The 23288-nt window shown below is 43.0% G+C and overlaps 1 protein-coding gene across 2 annotated transcripts in view; it reads left to right on the top strand.

The window, feature by feature from the left end:
* Positions 1 to 23288, top strand: part of LOC122923110 (cytochrome P450 2G1-like) — a 78325-nt gene that overhangs the window by 7004 nt on the left and 48033 nt on the right. The window contains exons 2-7 of one of the 2 annotated variants that reach the window (XM_044273835.1): positions 2246 to 2408; positions 4988 to 5137; positions 7294 to 7454; positions 9056 to 9232; positions 16589 to 16730; positions 17005 to 17192. In XM_044273835.1, coding sequence (XP_044129770.1) covers positions 2246 to 2408; positions 4988 to 5137; positions 7294 to 7454; positions 9056 to 9232; positions 16589 to 16730; positions 17005 to 17192 — 981 coding nt within the window. The remainder of the gene's footprint in view (positions 1 to 2245; positions 2409 to 4987; positions 5138 to 7293; positions 7455 to 9055; positions 9233 to 16588; positions 16731 to 17004; positions 17193 to 23288) is intronic. The other variant, XM_044273837.1, reaches the window with a different exon arrangement.

Here is a 23288-nt window from a genome sequence, read left to right as displayed (position 1 = left end):
CTGTGCAATATTCATGCTGTCTAATCAGCACCTTCATATGCCACACCTGTGAGGGGGGGTGGATTACCTCGGCAAAGGAGAAATGCTCACTAATACAGGTTTAGACAGATTTGTGAACAATATTTGAGAGTAATGGGTCTTTTGTGTATGTAGAAAATTTTTGTTCAGAGTAAAAAAGTGGACAACCCCTTTAAAGGAGTTCCCCTCTTTGGATGAATACTGCTTGCTAGAAGGGTCTACCAACAATATGCTTATGACAGGGGGTTACAATGCTCGGCTATACAGTCATAAGCTCTAGTCTTTGGAGAAACTTTTAGCTAAGATCAAGTGTATCATTCTTATAACTGGTGTCTAGGGACCTTGATAATGGCCCAGTGCATTAATACACAGGGAGATCCAATAATTTCCTGAAGGAAAGCTGGGGATGGTTGATTTATACTACTAAATGTATTACTTTGAAAGCCTGAAGCTCCCTTGTGGGCACATTGTTACTTGGATTCCTTGTTCCTTTTGAAGGTTAATGAAGGATGACAGGGGTGGATTTGAAACTTAAACTGGCCCTGGAAAAAAGTGGCCCCATGTTGTAATCGGGTCCAAATTGACAGAAGATGGGACAAAACAAGTACGCAGGGACAAGAGAAGTAGGCTAGCTTGCAATACTCTAATGCAGCACAATATACTGTCCCAGCAGAACCAAATACAACAGTGCAGCACAAAATACCACCCCAGCAAAAACAAATACCACAAGACAGCACAAAATACTGCTGCCCCAACCACAGTATTGAACAGTATCACAGTCATGACGACAGTAATACAGTTGAGTTCAGGAGGGCACTTATGGCCGTTGAGCATCAGATCATTATGTACCTGGCTTATGGGCTTGAGTGGCCCCCTGGGCATTGGCCCACCGGGAAATTTCCCTGTAGGGTCTATGGCCAATCCACCCCTGGAGGTAAGCCATCAAAATGCTTACCCCACAACAACCCAGCACCAAACCAAGATTATTGAGCTCTGATTATAGGGCTTTACTGGATTTATGTATTGATGACCTACCCAGAAAATAGGTCAATATCAGATTGGTTGGGACACTCAAATGAGTGTTGCATCCATCTCATAGTATACAAAACATAGCACTGTACATTGTATGAGGGATGAGGTTGGTATTACAACTGAATACTATGTACTTGAATTGGACAGAGCTGCAATTATATCACAGGCTCAGGAAGAGGCCATAGCACATCTTGCCCCTTGATTGCATCTTGCTCCTCAATCCATTAGAACTGAGCTATGATAGGTGACTACAGTTTAGCTACAGTGTCTACAGGGATTCTGATGCATACTTCCTGTGTCTTTATAGGTTCAGGCTGCTGTTCTCTCCCTCACCCTGAATTTAGCATCTTCTGATTTGCTGCTGTGTATAAACTCAAGCCTATCACAGACTCACCAGAAAGCCAATGCATGTAGACCTGGTTTCTATCATAAAAATGGAAGAATGATTTTATAGCACAGATTACTAAACCACCAGTGAGAAAAGGATTACTATTGAATAATTCCCACACATATACTGAGGGGAATACGCTTCAGTGTAGAGGAGCCTAGAGGAATGCATTTAAGGAAATAGGTTCTTGTCTGGACTCTTTCGCTAAAACATACACAATTCTCTTCAATGGAGCATAGTCAAAATGAATTGATGTCAACAAATTAAATGCCCTTGTTTTCCACCACTGATTTTCATATTGTGGTTCCCCCAACACTTGATCAATGGGGATCCCATCAGCAGATGTCTTCTAATCAATGCAATCCCTTAAATTAAAAGATATGTCATCAATGTGAAATCGGGAGGGGTGCAACTTCTGGAACCCCCGCTGTATGAAGATATGAAGAGACTGCAGAGCTCTGTAAGTGCTTAAGCCTTTTCCTAGGCCTTGTAATGCCACGTTCATTGGTCACATGAATTGTCGAGGCTCAGATCCATTCAAGTGAATTGGGCTGACCTGCAATACCAAGCATAGCCACTATAAAAAGTATGGCACTCGGCATGGGAAGCTTCAAGAAGGCTGCAGAGCTCATGGGAGAGCTGTGGCCTCCTCAAACAGCTGATCCTCAAACCCCCACTGATTTTATATTCATGACCTATCCTGGGGATATTCTGGAGAGCACCTTTAAATTACCATAGGATAAATAAAATAGTAACATACAGTGAGTTAAATGGAGTAAACTTTCTATCAAACTTTTTTCCATGTAGATGGGGTCTCGGTATGGACCTGTATTCACATTTTACTTTGGGCAACGTCCTGTGGTTGTCCTTAGTGGCTATCGCGCAGTGAAGGAAGCTCTCGTTGACCAAGCAGAGGACTTCAGTGGCAGAGGAAGAATGCCTTCAGTGGACAAACTCTTTGATGGACATGGTGGGAAATGTTTATACTATTTAAATGTTTTTATACTTCAAAATCTGGATCAGCCGGCTATGTCTGAGACCACAGTTGGTATCCAGAAGAAATCTGTTGTAGTGTTCACCCCTAAGCCCCCAGATATTAGTTAATGAAGGTTTCCAACACCCCCTGAATGCAGGACTTCCCCCATCTAAAATGAATGAGCTCTGAAGGAATTGATAAAAACGGATGCAAAATGAGCATAATATATGATCAAAGTAAAGAATCTTTTTTTTTTTTTTTGTGATGGATGAGAAGAACGGAAAAGAAAATGGTGATGTGAACCTAGCCTAACAAAGGCAGCAATTGAAGCTGTGTGTCATTTTCATGTGGCTGTGAGGGCCTATTGCCTATGATACTGTACATCGTAATTTTTTTCTTTTATGTTAATGTAATTTATATACAAATTTAGAATAATTAAAATAAGTGAATTGTGGGTACGTCGTGCACTGCAGAAACTAGAAATTAGCTCACTAAATGGTGGCAAACTGATTGTGTGACACACTTTGGCTGAAAACATTGTCAGGCATGGAATTACAAGCAGAGTTTTTTTAACAAAGCTTTTATATGAAATATTAAGATTACTTAAAGAATTATCAAGATGCATGCAGCAGACACTGAAAGAATAATTAAATGAAGGGCTGATAAAACTTGTTATTAGCGTTTCAGGAGAATTTTCAAATTAGTTCTCTGTGAACAAAAACAATCAAGTTAACTGCATAATGAGCAGAACACTTACATAGTGGATTACTTATCATCTGTTCAGCTGAAGATACACCAAATTCAGGGCTCCTTTAAAGGGGTTGACCCATGAAAAATATTTTACAATCTTCAAACCAGCACCTGGATCTGAATACTTATGTAATTGCATATCATTAAAACTTTTGTATAGCCACCATTATTATATTATTCAATAAAATGAATTGGTCTAGCGCCACCTGCTCTTTGTTTATTTTCTTATTTCTTTGACCTGCCCACATTGATGGCCGCACGTGCTCAGTTTCACTCTTCAACTGCCTACTGAGCTGTGATAGGGAGAGCTGAGACACGCCTCCTATTATGCAGCAAAAAAAAAACACTCACCTTGAGCTGCCACCTTGATATAAATCTAGCAGAGCAATGAATGGGGAGATCTGTGGATCCATGTGAGGTACAAGGCTGGTTCTAGCTTTGTTAGAAAGAGAGTATCATGTACTTGATCTATAATTTTCATTTTATACATTAATAATGGCATAACCCCTTTGGGGCATCCAAGATGACCACACCGCTTCTCAAACTATCTGAGCCATATTGTGCATTTCATAGCCCAAGACCCTTCCTGCGGCCCTCAGATTGGCCAGAATTGCTTATATGAACCGTGCTGGCCAATCCAAGAGGAGGGCTGGGCAAGTAGGATGTGTCTTGAGCTACCGATGCAATGTATGTCAAGTAGCCTGGGAATCCGTGCAGGCATATTGAATGACAGAAGAGAATTCTGGGATTTAGATGTTCTAAAAGCTGAAAAGATGAACTGGAGGTCACCATATATGCGTTCTGTTTGCTCCTTTTTTAAGCTTCAATCAGACGGCCGTATGTTGTCCTCAAAAATGCGGATCCTTTTTTGCGGACGATTTAGCATGTCCGCAAAAAAAGTATTGCATTCCGCTTTTTTGATGATTCATAGACTTCAATAGGGCCATGTCCTGATTTCAACTGACAAGTATAGGACATGTTTCATTTTTTGCTGAGCTGTACAATGGAAAAAAAAGGTCCCCATAGAAATGAATGAGACAATATCTAATCCGCAAAAAAAAGGATCCGCATTTTTGCGGACAGCATATGGCCGTCTGAATGAGCCCTTAATGTGATTTTTTTTTTCTTGAACCAGATGGTCGCTTTAAATTAGTTCTTTGTCTTAGGAAATCCACATTAGACCTCATGCATACGACCATATTTTGGATCTGCATCTGATCTGCACATTTTGCTGATTACACGTGGACCCATTTGTTTCTATGGATCTATGTCATCCATGTGCTATCCTCATCCGTACAGTATGTCCGTCCTGAAAATTATAAACATGTTCTATTCTTGTCCTGATTGTGGACAAGAACAGCTGTTTATTTTAAGGAGACCGAAAAAAAATGTGTATTGTACACGGAAGATTAGGGCCCTATACACAGGCTGAGGATCTTGAATGAAAGTCTCTACCTAAGTTCATTCACTTGATCAAGACATGTACACATTTCTGGAGTTGGGTCCTTTTACATGGACTGCAAACTGCAAACACCAGCAAAAAGTCACTCGTCCAGTGACTGCATCCTTTATGTGGCATTGAAAATCCAAATTTTTTGGCAGCATAGTGCCCAGTATGAGCATAGGACATCTTACTGACAATAGAAAACTGTATTATTAATCGTTCACCCCCATGCGACAAGCACTGATCAGCATGCTGCTCAACATCGAGTCACTATTTTCTGCCTGTGTAAATAGGTCTTCATCAGATGCCAGATTGAATACATATGTAAGTACATTGGACATTGCTGTAGTAATAAATAACACCCACTTTTTTCATGCAGGAGTTGTATTCAGTAATGGGGAACGTTGGAAACAGCTCCGTCGCTTCTCGCTTTCTACTCTGAGGAATTTTGGCATGGGGAAGAGAAGCATTGAGGAAAGGATCCAGGAGGAAGCACAGTGCTTGGTGGAAGCAATAAGAAAATATAAACGTAAGATACTGGCGGACCTGCCCATAACAAACTCAGATCAATGGTAGTTTAGCTACATTTAAACGGTCACTGGACCTTCACATAACTTTGCATGAATTAATAAAGCAGTACAGGCGACTATATAAAACTTTGTAGTATACCTTATTCAGAGAAAAAATGCCTTGTCCTAGAGTCGTCAGCTGTTTTCTTCCTCCCTTCCCTTTTTATAAGGGAATAATTTTCTCTCTTAACATTATGAGAAATCCATATTGTGAGACCAAGATGAGCTGCATCATCATCCCATAGAATGAGAAGGTTCGGGATGAGGTAAATGGAAGTTCAGGGGTACCACTCATCTCAGACATGATTGAGCAGCTAACATTGAGTGTATATTCTTACATCAAACTGCTTTCTTCACATCTGTTCAGTAGGTATTATACTCTTTTATTCATTATTACACTTATATAGCGGTGACATACTCCACAGCGCTTTGTGGGCGTTAGCCTCACTCACCAATGGGGCTCACAATCTAAGGTCCCTATCAGTATGTCTGGAGTGGGGAGGAAACCCACACAAACACAGGGAGAACATACAAACTCCATGCAGATGCAAGACAACAGTGCTAACCACTGAGTCACTGCCTGTTATATGATTACATTGTTAAATATGTTCTGACAGCAAAAGGTTTGCTTGTCATTTGACTGCTGATCTTTACACTGACAATAAGGAAAATATGTCCCTATAAATGAACATTCAGCTGATCATCACTAGTGTTGATCACGAATATTCGAATTTCCATCGCAAATATAGGTAATTCGAAAATTTGTGAATATTTCGAATGTAGTTATATATTCGGAATTTCGAATATTCAAAAAAAGAATCCTTTCCCCCCCCCCTTTTTTTTTATTTTATCCGTACACATGATCCCTCCCTGCTTCTAGCTTGTGGGCCAATAAGAAGACTGCAATATACTTGACTTTATGAGTAGTAGTGTTTGCGAATTTTGCTCTATATTAGTTTTTTCGAATATTCGCTATGTTGCTATATATTCTTGTTTTAGAATATTACAAATATTCAAAAAAACTAAGTTATAGCAATATAGCGAATATTCGAAAAAAAACGAATATAGAGCAATTTAGCTAATATAGTGCTATAATCTTCTTTGTCTAATAGTTGTAATTTTTTTCTCATCTGAAGCTCAGATTGGAAAAAAAGTACAACTATAAAAAAAAGATTATAGCATTATATTAGCTAAATCGCTCTATATTAGTTTTTCCGAATATTCGCTATATTGCTATATATTCTTGTTTTAGAATATTACGAATATTCGAAAAAACAAAGTTATAGCAATATAGCGAATATTCATAAAAAATCGAATATAGAGCAATTTAGTTAATATAGTGCTATCATCTTCTTTGTCTAATAGCTGTAAGTTGAAAAATGTGCAAAAAAAATAGAATCCGAAAATTCGAATTACGAAAATTTGCATAATTCACAATCATTACTTTGCCGATTTTTCGAGTAAAAAAAAAAAATAGCAAATTTTCGAATTTTCAAATAATCAACGAATATTCTAAAAAATATTCGCGAAATATCGCGAATTAGAATATGACCCCTGTCGCTCATCACTAATCATCACCCCATCTAATTGGGCCTTTTGCTTTTATTGATAGCTCTCTGACAACCAGCTACAATAATTCATCAATAGCACCCTCTACTGGGCATAAAAAATGTTGCCCATCAAGTTCATACACATTGAAGGCTATGGTTTTATCAGCTTTTGTAAAACCACATATTGTGTATTTTTTTAAAAACTTTTTGAATATTCTAGAGAATGGGAGCTGAGCTGCAATAACTCATTATGGTGACTATGAAGTGAATGTTTCTTTCTTCTCTATGTTTCAACACTGGTCACATTCACTTCTGAGAACAGCCAATGAGGGGTCTATGCAACAGTTTTTGTCTGGATCCAGTTTTGGTCAATGGACTCTGGCTCTGAAAGGCAGTATCCAGTCAGGCCGGATCTGGTGAACTTCAGCAGGCTGTTCCTCTGTCGAAACAGCTTGCAGGTTCAGTTAAACGCAGATTTGAGACTAGCCTGTCTATGTAGATGTTCACTAAAAATATATGCTTGTAAGATGGATTCTATATATTATTGTAATAATTTTCACCAACAGAAATGCTCATAGATCCCAGGAATATCCTGGCTCAGGCTGTCTCCAATGTTATCTGCTCTGTCGTATTTGGGAGCCGGTTTGAATATGAAGACCTGAAATTTCTGAAGCTCCTCAATATGTTGAATGAGACTTTAGTGCTGATGAGCTCAATCTGGGGTCAGGTACGGTAGCCTAGGGTCTTAGTATTATTGTTCACTTTCATATATTATATAATCGATGAATAAGGGGCGTGATTAAAAATTGTATACAATATGCCATGTGCTGATACAAAATAAGACCAGACACTTACACAGCTCCCACCAAAAGCCATAAATGTGGGCTCAACCTGGGGTCAGGTACGGTAGCATAGGGTCTTAGTATTGTTCTTCACTTTCATATATTATATAAGCGATGAATAAGGGGCGTGATTAAAAATGTTATACAATATGCCATGTGCTGATACAAAATAAGACCAGACACATACACAGCTCCCACCAAAAGCCACAAATGTGGGCACAATGTATATAGTCCAAGATAGCAATAACCAATGAAATAAGGCAAAGATGCAGCCTAAAATGCACAATAAATAAATAATAGATGATAATGTGACATCAGAGCACCTAATACCTGAATAAAATATAAAAACTCAGGACTATCCAGATGGGCCTGGGTACAGAAATGACGCCCAATGGGCGGATGGCATGTTGTATACAATTTTTAATCATGTTTGTGTGTCTCTGTAGTCTAAAAACATGTATGCATTGGTTTTACATGTAGTGGATGTGCACTTTATTGGGGGGTTTTTGGGCCATGCGGCCTCTTTTTATGGGCACTTTCATATATTAGATATAGAGACATAAAGAAAAAGATTATTTATTTGTTGCTTTCTTCAGGCTAGGCTTAGGCTAGTTTCATATGTGCGCTAAGGTATTTGGCAGGCTGTTCTGTCAGAGGAACAGCCCTCCAAAGTTCTCCTTATCTGGCATAGTCAAATACTATTGTTCACCTCCAGAGCCCATTGACAATAATAGGACCCGGGGGGATCCAGACGGTTTCCGGCATGAGTGCCAGGATTCGGCTGGACAAAAACTGGTGCATGCACTGGCTTTTGTCCGACTGAATCCTGGGACACTCATGTCAGAAAACATCCGGATCGCCCCCGGGCCCCAATGTAGTCAATGGAGTCTGACGGTGCAGCTCCCCTTTCTGGGAGATACAGTAAACTCTGACAGGCTGTTCCTCTGCCGGTGGCACATATGTGAAAGTAGCCTTAGTGTTGTAAAAAAGGATGAGAAAATTTATTAAAATGCATAAAATGCTCCGAGGCTCATATCAGGGGGGCTGTCTGGGAGAAAATGGGGTATGTCTGGGTTCAGCTCTGAACAAAGACAACCCCTTTAAGGGCTCGATTTATGAAAAAACGTTTTTTTTTTTTAGAAGTTGCATTCCAATAAATATATTTTACGCTCTGCCTGAGTAGTCTGTGGATAAGGCTTAACTTGTCTAAGCTTTGTTTCTTCGGAAGTTAAGCAGAACCAGAGGTATCCTTTGCCACTTATCTCCATCCCACACTGATAGAACTGTTGTGCGTAAATAAATGTAACCTGCATGCTAATGGGGAGGGGGGGATGATAGCTGCTGGCTATAAGCATCTAACATCTATGGCTCTCCAGGTTCTTATAGAAAGAAACTCAGTCTCTGCATAAATGTGTGTCAATTAATTGACACGGTTCGTCATTGAAGATCACTCTCAAATTCAATAATGAAAACATGTTCTCCGTAGCTACTGGAAATGATTCCTAATATAATGGAGTATGTGCCCGGACCGCATAAGAAAATTGATGTAATCATTGAGAGATTGCTGGAATTTGTAGCTGAAAGAGTCAAGATGAATGAGGCTTCGATAGACCCAACTTCTCCCAGAGATTATATTGATTGTTTCATCTCCAAAATGCAGCAGGTATATGTAAAATCCTTCTCTATTCGCTGACCAACTTTTAAGAAACATTGAAGGTCCATGGCTGATCTTAAAGGGGTCGTCTCACTTTCAATAAGTTGCATTTATCATGTAGACAAAGTTAATACAAGGCTCTTACTAATGTATTGCTATTGTCCATATTTCTTCCTTTGCTGGCTGGATTCATTTTTCCAAAACATTATACACTGCTCGTTTCAATGGTTACAGACCACCCTGCAATCCATCAGTGGTGGTCATGCTTGCAGACTATAGGAAAAACATCAGCCTTTCTGATGTCCAGGACTATGGGAGCGCACACAGGCTTGTGCTTTTTCCTGTATTGTGCAAGCACGACCACCACTGATGGATTGCAGGGTGGTCTGTAACCATGGAAACAAACAGTGTCTAATGTGATTGAAATATGAATCCAGCCAGCAAAGGAAGCAAAATGGATAATAACAATACGCTAGTAAGAGCCTTGTATTAACTTTCTCTACATGATAAATGCCACATACTGAAGTGAGACAACCCCTTTATGATAATAAATAGTTGTAGAGATTAGAATATGTCCATGGTGGAGACATTCCTTAGTGAGTAGTTGCACCAGTGAAAATCATCATAATCTTGAGTTTAGGGACCATCAATAATCGTGACTGCCTGAGCTAAGAATCAATATAATGTGTAGATCCCACGCTGGTGAACCCAAGGGTAAATGAGAGGTTGTCCATATCTGGACATTATGAGGCTTAAAATGTTTCCTGAAGTTCACAGTTTGTGGCATAGCCATACCATATGTCATAGATGTGAACTCCTCAACAATTAAGAATATGGGGTAAGGTGCCCCAAGATATGCTCTGAATGTCTATAGCAGGATTACCCCCTTTAACTGTGCATAAAGTGTAGCTGTCTGAAATGTGTCATGCAACTGTATTTTCTGGATAACTCTTTTAGGGCTCAAGCATTCAGTATTACTCATGCATGCATATGGCATCCTAAGCCTGCACCATCACTGCACTGTGTATGTATGGCGCAGTGCGGGAAGGCATTCAATATTTTGAATCACAAAAAGTCATTTAGGACTACCTGAGAGCAAGTCATTGCATACATATTATTCATATCTCGACCATGTTTGATATAGGAATAAATGTTTAAGATACAGAATTAAGGTAGCAAAGTCAAAGCCTAGCCACAACTGGATAAGCAATGAGAACAAAAGTATATTTTTCCTAAAATGTCACGTTCATTAGTTTGGACTGTTGTAGATTAAGAAATGCAAAACAAATCTAAGTATAGGGAACAAACAATGGATTCATGTTATAGAAGTTTTTTACGGAGATGCTTCCTTATTTCTTAGAATGAATTGCAGGAAACAGGTTTCAGACTAAACACAACACACATGATATATTTAGAGAAAGCATCATGTTATGATAACACAATAGAGCACATTATAAACATTATTTGTGGCCCACACAACTTGTGGTTTAGCCCCATTAAAAGGAGCTAGACCATAAGTGGACAACTGCCCCATTGAATGGAGCTAAACCATGAGTGGACACCTGTCCCATTGAATGGAGCTAAACCATGAATGGACACCCACCCTATTGAATAGAGTGAAACCATGAATGGACACCCATCCCATGGAATGGAGTGAAACCATGAGTGGACACCTGCCCCATTGAATAGAGCTAAACCATGAGTGGAGACCCATCCCATTGAATGAGGTGAAACCATGAGTGGAAACCTGTCATGGTCTTACCTTCTTACTGTTCTCCTTCGTTTGACATGTGCTGGCGGCCATCTTGGTTTCTGGGTTTCTTGTAGCCTCCCACCCTGCGGCTTCTCCTTCCCACTGGGAGGAGCTGGATGCCTAGCTCATATATATAGGAGGTCTGTGGCTTCAGTTCCTTGCTTGGTCCTCCTGTGTTCACATGCTTCTAAGACTGCTGCTGCTTCTGGTTCCTGATCCTGGCCTCGTCTGACTACCCCGTTGGTTCCTGATCCTGGCTTCGTCTGACTACCCTGCTGGTTCCTGATCCAGGCTTCGTCTGACTACCCTTCTGGTTCCTGACCTCTGTCTACGCAAGACCCTGCTTCGGTTTAGCCATCCGTTTGGACTTTTGCTTACAGCTTGATTTTCAATAAAGCCTTCTTATTTCCACTTATCTCTTGTTGTACGTCTGGTTCATGGTTCCATGACATTAGGACCAAGCCATGAATTTTGACGGTACAGGGCCATCCTCGCTACCTACGCTGGTTGCCAGACTTGATCAGCAGGATCACCTGTTGGGTCGGTTCGCTGTGGCGTTGCAAACCCTGCTTGAACGCACGGCTCATTTCGCTTCCGTTGCCGATGGGTCGGTTGTCGCTCCTGGGCCCGCTCCTACTGCCGCTCCGGTTGTTGCGCCAGAGTCTACCCCGACACCTGTTGCTGCGCCTGCGGTGTCTCGGGGTATGACCGGTTCTGCCCCCCTTCCACAGCGCTTTGGGGGAGAGCCAACTCAGTGCCGAGGTTTCCTTAACCAGGTGGGCATTTATTTCGAGTTGCTGCCACATGCCTTTCCTACTGAGAGATCAAAGGTGGGCTTCTTGATCTCGCTGCTCTCGGACAAGGCCTTGGCCTGGGCCAGCCCTTTATGGGAGAACAACAATCCGGTGGTTGCCGAGTTTTCCGGTTTTGTTGCTTCTCTTCGGAAGGTATTCGATGTGCCGGCTCGTGCTGCCTCTGCTGCGAAGCTCCTTATGTCCATCAGACAGGGTTCACGATCCGTAGCTGAATACGCCATTGAGTTTCGTACCCTGGCAGCAGAGGTGGGCTGGAATAATGAGGCTCTGGTCGCTGCTTTCTCTCATGGTCTCTCGGATGCCTTGAAGGATGAGGTTGCAGCTAAGGACCTACCAGTGGAGCTCGAGTCTCTTATTTCTTTCCTGATTTTGATTGACACCAGACTCAGGGAGAGACCTTCCTTTAAGGAGAGCCTGCGGAGGTCTTCTAACAGATTGGCGCCTACGTTTGCTGTCCCACCCGTGCCTCCCTCTCCTCCCACGCCTCCTGGGGATGACTTGTCTGGGGGTGAACCCATGCAGCTGGGGTTTGCTCGCCTGTCCGAGGGGGAGAGGGTACTCCGGAGACGCGAGGGCCGATGCATGTACTGTGGTCTCGGTGGGCATTTTCGGTTGGCATGTCCGAACCGTCCGGGAAACGCTCGCACCTGAGATCCTGTCGGGGGCAGATCTTGGGTGGAGTCTCCTCGTCCCCGGTTTCCCGTGTTGACAAACCACTGATCACTGTTGTCCTCTCCTGGGTCGGGGGCTCGGTGACGACCCAGGCGTTGGTGGACTCTGGTGCTGGTGGTTTGTTCATTGATAGTGTGTTCGCTGCCGCCAATTCCATTCCTCTGCAGCCTCGAGGTTCCCCACTGGCTCTTGAGGCGATAGACGGCAGACCCCTTCTGCCTGCCACACGTGACTCATGAGACCCTTCCAGTGGGGATAGCCATTGGTGCCGTTCACAGAGAGTCGGTCTGTCTCCAGGTGATTTCGTCTCCACACTACTCGGTGGTCTTGGGGTACCCCTGGCTCCAGAAGCATAATCCGACTTTCGATTGGAGATCGGCCGAGATCCTCTCGTGGTCACCGCAGTGTGGGGCTAGTTGCATCCATGGGCCTGTCAAGTTGCTGTGTACTTCCTCGGACTCTCTGTTGCCTCCTGAATACGAAGAGTACCGGGATGTATTCGATAAGGTGCGCGCGGTTGCCCTACCTCCGCACCGCCCATACGATTGTGCCATAGAGTTACAATCTGGTGCCGTTCCTCCTCGTGGCAAAGTCTATCCACTGTCGGTAGCGGAGAATGAGGCCATGGAGGAGTACGTGAGGGAGGCGCTTTCACGCGGACACATTCGCAAATCCTCGTCCCCGGCAGGGGCTGGATTTTTCTTTGTGAAAAAGAAGGGCGGTGAGTTGAGGCCTTGCATCGATTACAGGGGTCTCAATCGCATCACGATCAAGAACGCTTACCCGATACCCTTGATTTCCGAGCTGTTCGATCGCCTCAAAGGGGCCACGGTCTTTACCAAACTCGACCTGAGGGCGGCATATAACCTGGTAAGGATCAAGGCGGGCGATGAGTGGAAGACCGCGTTTAACACCAGGACCGGTCATTATGAATCCTTGGTTATGCCCTTTGGGTTGTGCAATGCGCCCGCAGTCTTCCAGGAATTCATCAACGATGTTTTCCGTGACCTGTTGCAGCAGTGTGTGGTGGTCTATTTGGATGACATCTTGGTATATTCTGAATCCATGGAGGCCCACATTATGGATGTCAGACGAGTGTTGCAACGGTTACGAGAGAACAGGCTGTTCGGTAAGCTTGAGAAATGCGAATTTCACCGATCCCAGGTAACCTTCTTAGGTTACATCATTTCCGCTGAGGGGTTCTCCATGGATCCTGAGAAGGTTTCGGCTGTCTTACAGTGGCCCCAGCCCAGTGGTCTCCGTGCCCTGCAGCGCTTTTTGGGCTTCGCCAATTATTATCGGAAGTTCATCAGGGACTTTTCTATGCTAGCCAAGCCTCTCACGGATCTGACCAGGAAGGGCAGTAATTTCCAGGTCTGGCCGCTCGAGGCCATCCGAGCTTTTGAGGCTCTAAAGTCCGCCTTTGTGTCGGCTCCGATTCTGTCGCATCCCAACCCTGGGTTGCCCTTTGTCCTCGAGGTGGACGCGTCTGAGACGGGAGTAGGCGCCCTTCTGTCTCAGCGTAGAACACCAGAGGGTCCTCTGCTTCCTTGTGGGTTTTACTCCCGGAAACTGTCTTCCGCGGAGTGCAACTATCAGATTGGTGACAGGGAGTTATTGGCCATCGTGCAGGCCCTTAAAGAATGGAGGCACTTGCTCGAGGGTTCGGTGGTTCCGGTTCTCATCCTGACGGACCACAAGAATCTGACCTACCTTTCTGAGGCCAAGAGATTGACACCACGTCAGGCCAGATGGGCTCTGTTCTTGTCACGTTTTAATTACGTGGTCTCCTACCTACCCGGTTCCAAGAACATCAGAGCGGATGCCTTATCACGGCAGTACTCCGAGCTGTCCGGGGAGGAGTCGATTCCGACTTCGGTCATACCTCCGAATCAGATCCTGGCCGCCATTCGCACCAGCCTGACCTCTCCCCTGGGTGAGCAGATTTTGGCGGCTCAATCTGGTGCTCCCTCTGGGAGACCCAACGGCAGGTGTTTTGTGCCTGAGGAGTTGCGCACTCGGTTGTTGCGAACCTACCATAACTCCAAGGCCGCGGGGCATCCTGGAAAGAATCAGCTGTCCTGGGCTGTTTCACGTCTGTTCTGGTGGCCTTCTCTACGTTCCGACATCGCCGCATATGTAGCGGCATGCTCCGTTTGTGCCCAGAGTAAGTCCCCTCGGCACCTTCCGTTGGGCCTTTTGCAACCCATAGCCACCGGGGAGCGCCCATGGTCACTACCTGGGGATGGATTTCATTGTGGACCTCCCTGCATCCCGAGGCCATACGGTCATTCCTCATGATTGTGGATCAGGTTTTCCAAAATGTGCCACTGTGTTCCTCTCAAGAAGTTACCCTCTGCACAAGAGTTGGCCACGATTTTCGCCAGGGAGGTCTTCCGGTTGCACGGTTTGCCCAAGGAGATTGTGTCGGATCGGGGGAGTCAGTTTGTGTCCAGGTTCTGGCGCGCCTTTTGCTCCCAGTTGGGGATTCATCTCTCTTTCTCCTCGGCCTACCACCCTCAGTCCAATGGGGCCGCAGAACGATCCAATCAGGCCTTGGAGCAATTCCTTCGTTGCTATGTCTCCGATCACCAAGACAATTGGGTTGACCTCCTGCCTTGGGCTGAGTTTGCCAGGAACACGGCGGTGAACTCTTCCTCTGGGACGTCTCCCTTCATGGCCAATTATGGGTTCCAACCTGCCGTGTTACCGGAGGTATTCTCTCCCCAGGATATTCCGGCTGTGGAGGATCACCGTTCCGTCCTACGTGCTTCTTGGGTACAGATCCAGAGGTCCCTTGAGGTCTCTGCGCAGCGCCAGAGACTCCAGGCTGATCGCAGACGAGCGCCCGCTCCTTCCTACCAGGTCGGAGACCGTGTATGGTTGTCCACCCGCAACCTCAACCTTCGAGTGCCCACTCCCAAGCTGGCGCCTCGCTTTGTTGGTCCCTTCCGAGTGCTTCGCAGGGTAAACCCGGTAGCCTATGCCCTTGCGCTTCCTCCTGGCATGCGGATCTCCAACGTGTTTCATGTCTCCCTGTTGAAGCCATTGGTGTGTAATCGTTTCACTTCCTCGGTTCCTCGGCCCCGTCCGGTCCAAGTGGGCAATCGTGAGGAATATGAGGTGAGCAATATCCTGGACTCACGCCTGGTCCGCGGTCGGTTGCAGTTTTTGGTCCATTGGCGTGGTTATGGTCCAGAGGAGCGTTCCTGGGTTCCCTCCGCAGATGTCCATGCTCCTGCTTTGCTCCGAGCCTTCCACGCACGCTTCCCTCAGAAACCGTTCCTTACTCCGCGGAGGAGGGGCCCTTGAGGGGGAGGTACTGTCATGGTCTTACCTTCTTACTGTTCTCCTTCGTTTGACATGTGCTGGCGGCCATCTTGGTTTCTGGGTTTCTTGTAGCCTCCCACCCTGCGGCTTCTCCTTCCCACTGGGAGGAGCTGGATGCCTAGCTCATATATATAGGAGGTCTGTGGCTTCAGTTCCTTGCTTGGTCCTCCTGTGTTCACATGCTTCTAAGACTGCTGCTGCTTCTGGTTCCTGATCCTGGCCTCGTCTGACTACCCCGTTGGTTCCTGATCCTGGCTTCGTCTGACTACCCTGCTGGTTCCTGATCCAGGCTTCGTCTGACTACCCTTCTGGTTCCTGACCTCTGTCTACGCAAGACCCTGCTTCGGTTTAGCCATCCGTTTGGACTTTTGCTTACAGCTTGGTTTTCAATAAAGCCTTCTTATTTCCACTTATCTCTTTTTGTACGTCTGGTTCATGGTTCCATGACAAAACCGGTCCCATGAAATGGTGCTAAACCATGAGTGGAACCCTGCCCCATTGAATGGAGCTAAACCATGTGGGCACCCATCCCATTGAATAAAGCTAAATCATGAGTGGACATCTGCTGGAGGGATGTGGTCTTCACAATTGGAAAATCTACCAGAGTCATGAAAATCTGAAGGTTGCACTAACCATTGCATTCCCAGCGGGGTCTCTGCAAGGAGAATCAGAACCTTCAGACAGCCACTATCCCAGGAAAAATATAAAGATGTATCTGATATATATAGTGATGTTAAGTTCATAGTTGTGAATTCTTCCAGTGTAAGCACAGATTTCTCTAATATTACGTTGCAGGACAATGAAAACCCCATATCCGAATTTAACATAAGAAACCTATTGCTGACCGTCTTGAATTTGTTTTTTGCTGGGACAGAAACAGTTAGCACCACGTTACGGCATGGATTCCTTATTCTTATGAAATATCCTGAGATACAAGGTACATCTCAAGAGTCTGCATTGTGGCTGACCACAGTAGCAAAATTGACCAGTTCATGTGGCTAATAATTAGCTAATTCCAGATTAGAAATCTTTTCTTGATTCCAGCTCAGAATGACTAATCTAATTTTCTTGGACGGTAGCCTCTGAAGTTATGAAACATTTTGTACATTTTATAACTTTATAGAGATTTCAAATGCATTATGTTGCATGAAGCACGATACTGTACCACACCATAAAGCTCATGATATTGATGATCATAATGCTCATTCTAGAAAAATTGCATAAGGAGATAGACTCAGTGATTGGCCACAACCGAAGCCCAAATATTGAAGATCGGAGCAAGATGCCTTATATGGACGCTGTCATCCATGAGATACAGAGGTTCAGTGATGTTATTCCAATGAACGTCCCTCATACTGTCATTAAAGACACCACATTCAGAGGATTCACCATTCCAAAGGCAAGTAAGGTGCAAAATGCTTACAAAGAAGTGTTGCAAGGGATTGTTCATGGTTTAACATTGATGTCTGGTACTGGAGCTCAGTCCAATCAAGTGAACAATTAGCAGCAGTACCAATCACATGGATGTCACTGTGTCAAAGTTTTGTGCCACAAAAATAGCACTTTCACCGACCTAGACCCCTATCATGCCAGATAGAAGGCCCTGCGAGGGCCAGGAACCAGTTACTTCTTTTGACTGAGGCTCAAGGAGAACCCATTTGTGTTCCACATCATGCAGGGGTCCAGGACCAATTGCTACAGCTTAGGTACATCCCTCCTGTTATCAATCATAAGCATAGCTGTTGCCTAATGTTGGAGTACAAAGTCTAGATTTGGAGTAACTGTGGTGTAGCAGGTGAGGAATTTAATGGTAAGTCTTGCAAAACATTCTTTATATTGAATCATATAACCAAGATAGAGGTGGTGCACTCAAAAGAGTAAACAAAGAAATACAAGTCCATTTAAGTAGTCAAATGGGCTTACCAACCCCAAGTGAGTTTAAGGTACTTACTAAGTAAGTTAACACTTCAGGTTTTCTAAGTTCCACGCCCAATGGCATTAGTCAGGTGGATTAAGTCATCTACACGTAGTTGGGTCAACCTGTCCACACCCAGGTCTAATTGTCAATTACCAATGTTCTCAAGAATCTTATTCACTGATACCAACAAATATGACCATTGATTTTTGGCATTATCTGAGATGTAAGCAACCAAGTGAACTCATTTTGTATGATAACATTTCAGGATGTCTCTCTGCTGGTATTTTTTGTGGTCAGTTGTAATATGTACAGTAGGAGTATCTGTGGAATGTACATCACTTTCACTGAAAGGCTGTTCTTACAATGCATGGACATGCCTTGTTCTGAAGACAGGGGTACAGTAGAACAGTAGAGCCAGCCCTATAGTTAGCATGCCGTCTGGACTTCCCTTAGAAATTACCCCTATAGAGCCCTCAGTAGTATGCTCCCAAGTGGTCAAGGAAAGAAAAAAAAAACTGTTACAAGCCACTATGTGTGGTGCAGGCCAGTCATTTTACAGCTCATGTAGTGTCCTGTGGCCTACGAGGGAAAGCAGCAGGGCAGGTTGTTATGTGCACCCATGCTGCTCTACAGTATTAAACTCTATCACCATCCTGATGACAGCCATAGAGTTGAATTCAGGAGGTCATCTGCAGCCACCTACCAGGTGATTGCCCCAGATAATGAGATGTACAGTGGATATATAAAGTCTACACACCCATGTCAGGTTTATGTAATGTAAAAAAATTGAGACAAAGATAAATCATTTCAGAACTTTTTCCACCTTTAATGTGACCTATAAACTGTACAACTTAATTGAAAAACAAACTGAAATCTTTTAGGTAGAGGGAAGAAAAAATATAAAAATAAAATAATATGCTGGCATAAGTGTGCACACCCTTAAACTAATACTTTGCTGAAGCACCTTTTGATTTTAATACAGCACTCAGTCTTTTTGGGTATGAGTCTATGAATATAGCACATTTTGACTTCTTGGCAAAAACACTCCAAATCTCTCAGATTGAGAGCATCTCCTGTGCACAGCCCTCTTCAGATCACCCCACAGATTTTCAATTGGATTCAGGTCTGGGCTCTGGCTGGGCCATTCCAAAACTAATCTTCTTCTGGTGAAGCCATTCCTTTGTTGATTTGGATGTATGCTTTGGGTCGTTGTCATGCTGAAAGATGAAGTTCCTCTTCATGTTCAGCTTTCTAGCAGAAACCTGAAGGTTTTGTGACAATATTGACTGGCATTTGGAACTGTTTATAATTTCCTCTATCTTAACTTAGGCCCCAGTTCCAGCTGAAGAAAAACAGCCCCTTGGCATGATGCTGCCACCACCATGCTTCACTGTGGGTATGGTGTTCTTTTGGTGATGTGCAGTGTTGTTTTTGCGCTAAACATATCTTTTGGAATTATGACCAAAAAGTTCAACCTTGGTTTCATTAGACCATAACACCTTTTCCCACATGCTTTTGGGAGACTTCAGATGTGTTTTTGCAAAATGTAGCCTGGCTTGGATGTTTTTCTTTGTAAGAAAAGGCTTTCATCTTGCCACTCTACCCCATAGCCCAGACCTATGAGGAATACAGGAGATTGTTGTCACATGTACCACACAGCCAGATATTCCTGCAGCAACTTTAATGTTGCTGTAGGCCTCTTGGTAGCCTCCCAGACCAGTTTTCTTCTCGTCTTTTCATAAATTTTGGAGGGACGTCCAGTTCTTTGTAATGTCACTGTTGTGCCATATTTTCTCCACTTGATGATGATTGTCTTCACTGTGTTCCATGGTATATCTAATGCCTTGGAAAAAAATGTGTACCCTTCTCCTGACTGATACCTTTCAAGAATAAGATCCCTCTGATGCTTTGGAAGCTCTCTGTTGACCATGGCTTTTGCTGTGGGATGCGACTAAGAAAATTTCAGGAAAGACCAACTAGAGCAGCTGAACTTTATTTGGGATTAATCAGAGGCACTTTAAATGATGGCAGGTGTATGCTGACTCCTATTTAACATGATTTTGAATGTGATTGCTTACTGTAATTCTGAACACAGCTACATCCCCAGTTATAGGAGGGTGTGCACACTTTATTTTAGTTTTTTTGTTTTCTTCCCTCCACCTAAAAGATTTCAGTTTGTTTTTCAATTGAGTGGTACAGTTTATAGGTCACATTAAAGGTGGCAAAAGTTCTGAAATGATTTATCTTTGTCTAATTTTTTTACAGAACAGAAACCTGACTTTTTAACGGGGGTGTGTAGACTTTTTATATCCACTGTACCTGGCCAGCGGTAGTGAGGTGCGCTTAGGTGGCCCCCTGGGCATTTGTCCACTGGAAAATGTATCTGTAAGGTCTATGGCCAGTCCAGTTCTTACATATGTTGCACCTACTTTTTGGTGCAAATCGATTTGGACAAATTTCTTATTTGGTTTGTGCCAAAAAGAACAGATCCTTGTGCCTTTCACAAACATCTAGAAAAGCTGTCATGTCGTAAAACATGCCTGATGTACTAATTAAAAGCATCAATTATTGGGGGGAAAAATAAGGGTTCAAAATAAGCAAACCCTAAATTGTCATAATTAACAGAACGGCATGCACTATCATGCTAAATTTGGTGCATCTTCATTATGCTGTCTAAGTATTACACAGCATTAGTAAATTTGGACTTTAATATAGTCATTGGCTAGTCCTAGGAATTTTTTTTCAAAACACATGACTTTTGTACATGTTTTCTCAAGTTCAACTCAGTTCATATGTCATAAGATTTGTAAATATTTAGTCATAAATAAATATTAGGCAATTGATTTGCTAACTGGCAAGCTAGATATCAGGGCTAGCACACCCATATGCCCATGAATTAAATAGTTAAGGATACATTCACATGGCTGTGGTACTGCCATGCCAATTTTGCAGAACCACAAACTGCGGGTCTGCAAAACATGGGCATCGGCCATGTGAAGTCCACATCCTAGTGCAGACCCATTAACTTTAATTAGTTCACAATCCACAAGATATGGTGAGATATAGGGCATGTCTAATCTTTGGCAGCATGGAGGCAAGAACCCGGAGGGGTCAATGTGGTTATGTTGATTTGTGTCTCTTAAATTGAGTCTAAGTCTCTGTGGGTTGGGTGGGGGGTGGAAGAGAAAAAATTAAAAAAGATGTCCTTGTGGCTTTTAGATCTCATTGACATGGTCATGTCAGTAGTAACAAATCAGAACAACTGAACTTGTATTTTCTCTTAAAGACATTTTGCTAGTCATCTGACTGGCTTTCTCAATTAGAATAACTTGTGCGAGCAATCACTGGCATTAAATACTGGCAAGTCATGTTATAGAAAGAAGATATCCAGCACCTCGATTTTTCGTGCTTAAACGATGTTTATTCCATAAACCAAGTATACAGCGGTAAAATCCTCAGAGTACAAGCCCCAATACGGTCTACGCTTATCGAACCCAGTGGTTCTTAATCATTACCTTCACAATAAATTTCTGAGGAATCATATATATAGGAGTGAACACAAAAAATCCCTCCCCCCTTAAATCAGCTGGGTGGTGCAAACCATCCCAGGTGTTACAATCAAAGTGCTGACAGAAATTTAAATGCACAGAACAAATTTAAAATCTAACATGAGCCACTATGAACAGACATTTTATGACATTAAACCCAGCAAAAGAATGAGCAGTAACAGAACAGAGTAGCAAAAAAAAAAAAAAAAAAATGCTCCATCTGAACACTCCTCAATACTTGCTGGCTGCAATCTACTTCTGTTTATTCAGGCTATACAATAATTTTTTTATTATGTTTTAGTGTTGCGACATGGTGTAGTTATTTAATGACTATTAATAAATATACATGAGTTCTTTTCTTAAAGGGCTTCTGTCACCCCACTAAAGTGATATTTTTTTTTTTGGGCTAGTGAAATTAGTTATATTGCGATATATAACAATATAATTGTGTTACTTACTTTGATCCAGCAGTTTCTGCAAAAAACGAAGCCTCCTCATCTCAGAGCGCCTGCGCCGAATCAACACAGGCGCGCGATTTTTGAAATGCCGACAGGGCTGGCCGGAGGAGATCCCGGCTGGCCCTGTCAATCAACACGACGAGGGGGCGGATTTCTGCAGCAGCTACCAGCAAGTAGCCGCCCTACTTGCTGGTAGAGACCGAATTTACATATTATAAAACTTCGTTTTTTGCAGAAACTGCTGGATCAAAGTAAGTAACACAATTATATTGTCATATATCGCAATATAACTAATTTCACTAGCCCAAAAAAAAAAATATCACTTTAGTGGGGTGACAGAAGCCCTTTAAATTTAGTCCTGCAGGACTTCTGGAATTCAGTTTTAGAATCCAGAAGGCTTCTCTTTGGTTTACACGTTTTTTGAAGTCTCCAACTCTTGTGGGCAAAAACACTCGTTCTATGGCATAAGCTGTGAATGATGACAAACTTCTATTATGAGCCGCGATAATATGTTTTGCTGCACTTGAGATGTTTACATATGCAGGGTTTATTATATAGTTGATATGTTCCAATAACCTTACTTTAAATTTTCTGGTTGAGCATCCTACATATATTAACTGACAAGCTTTGCATTTAATGATATAGACAATTCCCGATGTATTACAATTGATGTAAGTTTTGATCGGATATTTATTGGTTCTATCAGAATCTTGAAAATATTTCTTTGGTGTTACATAATTGCAAGCTTTACATGGGGAGTTGCCGCTCGTGTAAAACCTGTGTATCGCAACCAACAGGTCCGCGATTGTCCTACCGATTTTTGGCTGAAAAGTGAGGGAGACAGAGAGGCAGCCAGTGACATAGGTCTCCTGGATACCACCCTGTGCCCTCCTCTCAGTATTTTATATAACTGTGGATCCTCATATAGGATAGGGATACATCTGGGAACCGCTCTCTCTATCAATGTAAACTGATTGCTAAAGGTGAGCACAAGTGTTGGAATGTTAGAGGATTTATCTTTGTAACTTGGTTTGGTCTCATTGTCTTTTGCCTGCCTTTTTTCGATATATTTTTTCTTATCTATTTCTTTAATATTAGATTTTTTATGGATTAAGGGGGTTCCAAACAATAAGTCCTGTCGTTTTTAATTTCCGTTATATTTTTAGCTCTTAAAGTCATCCATAGTGGGTATCCTCTCTCCTTTAATCTGTCAGCGATTACTCGTATTTCTTTACAGAAATCAGAGTCTCTACTGCAATTGCGCCTAGCTCTGATCATCTCACCTACTGAAATAGTCTTTACTGTGTGAAGTGGATGGTGACTATTGGCTCTTAGTACTGTATTTCCCGATATGGGTTTGCGGTAAGTCCGAGTACATATTACCTGACCTGGAATACCAGTCAAAGTCACATCCAGGAAATTCATTTTATAAGCATCATGGGCTCCAACAAATCGCAGTCCATATAGGTTACTATTCAGATAGTTTAGAAAGGAGGGTATGGCAGATACATCGGCAGACCAATGAGGATCCACAGTTATATAAAATACTGAGAGGAGGGCACAGGGTGGTA

This window comes from Bufo gargarizans, unplaced genomic scaffold, assembly GCF_014858855.1.
Source record: "Bufo gargarizans isolate SCDJY-AF-19 unplaced genomic scaffold, ASM1485885v1 original_scaffold_1203_pilon, whole genome shotgun sequence".
Taxonomy (NCBI): domain Eukaryota; kingdom Metazoa; phylum Chordata; class Amphibia; order Anura; family Bufonidae; genus Bufo; species Bufo gargarizans.
This window is presented reverse-complemented; position numbering and strand designations above follow the sequence as displayed.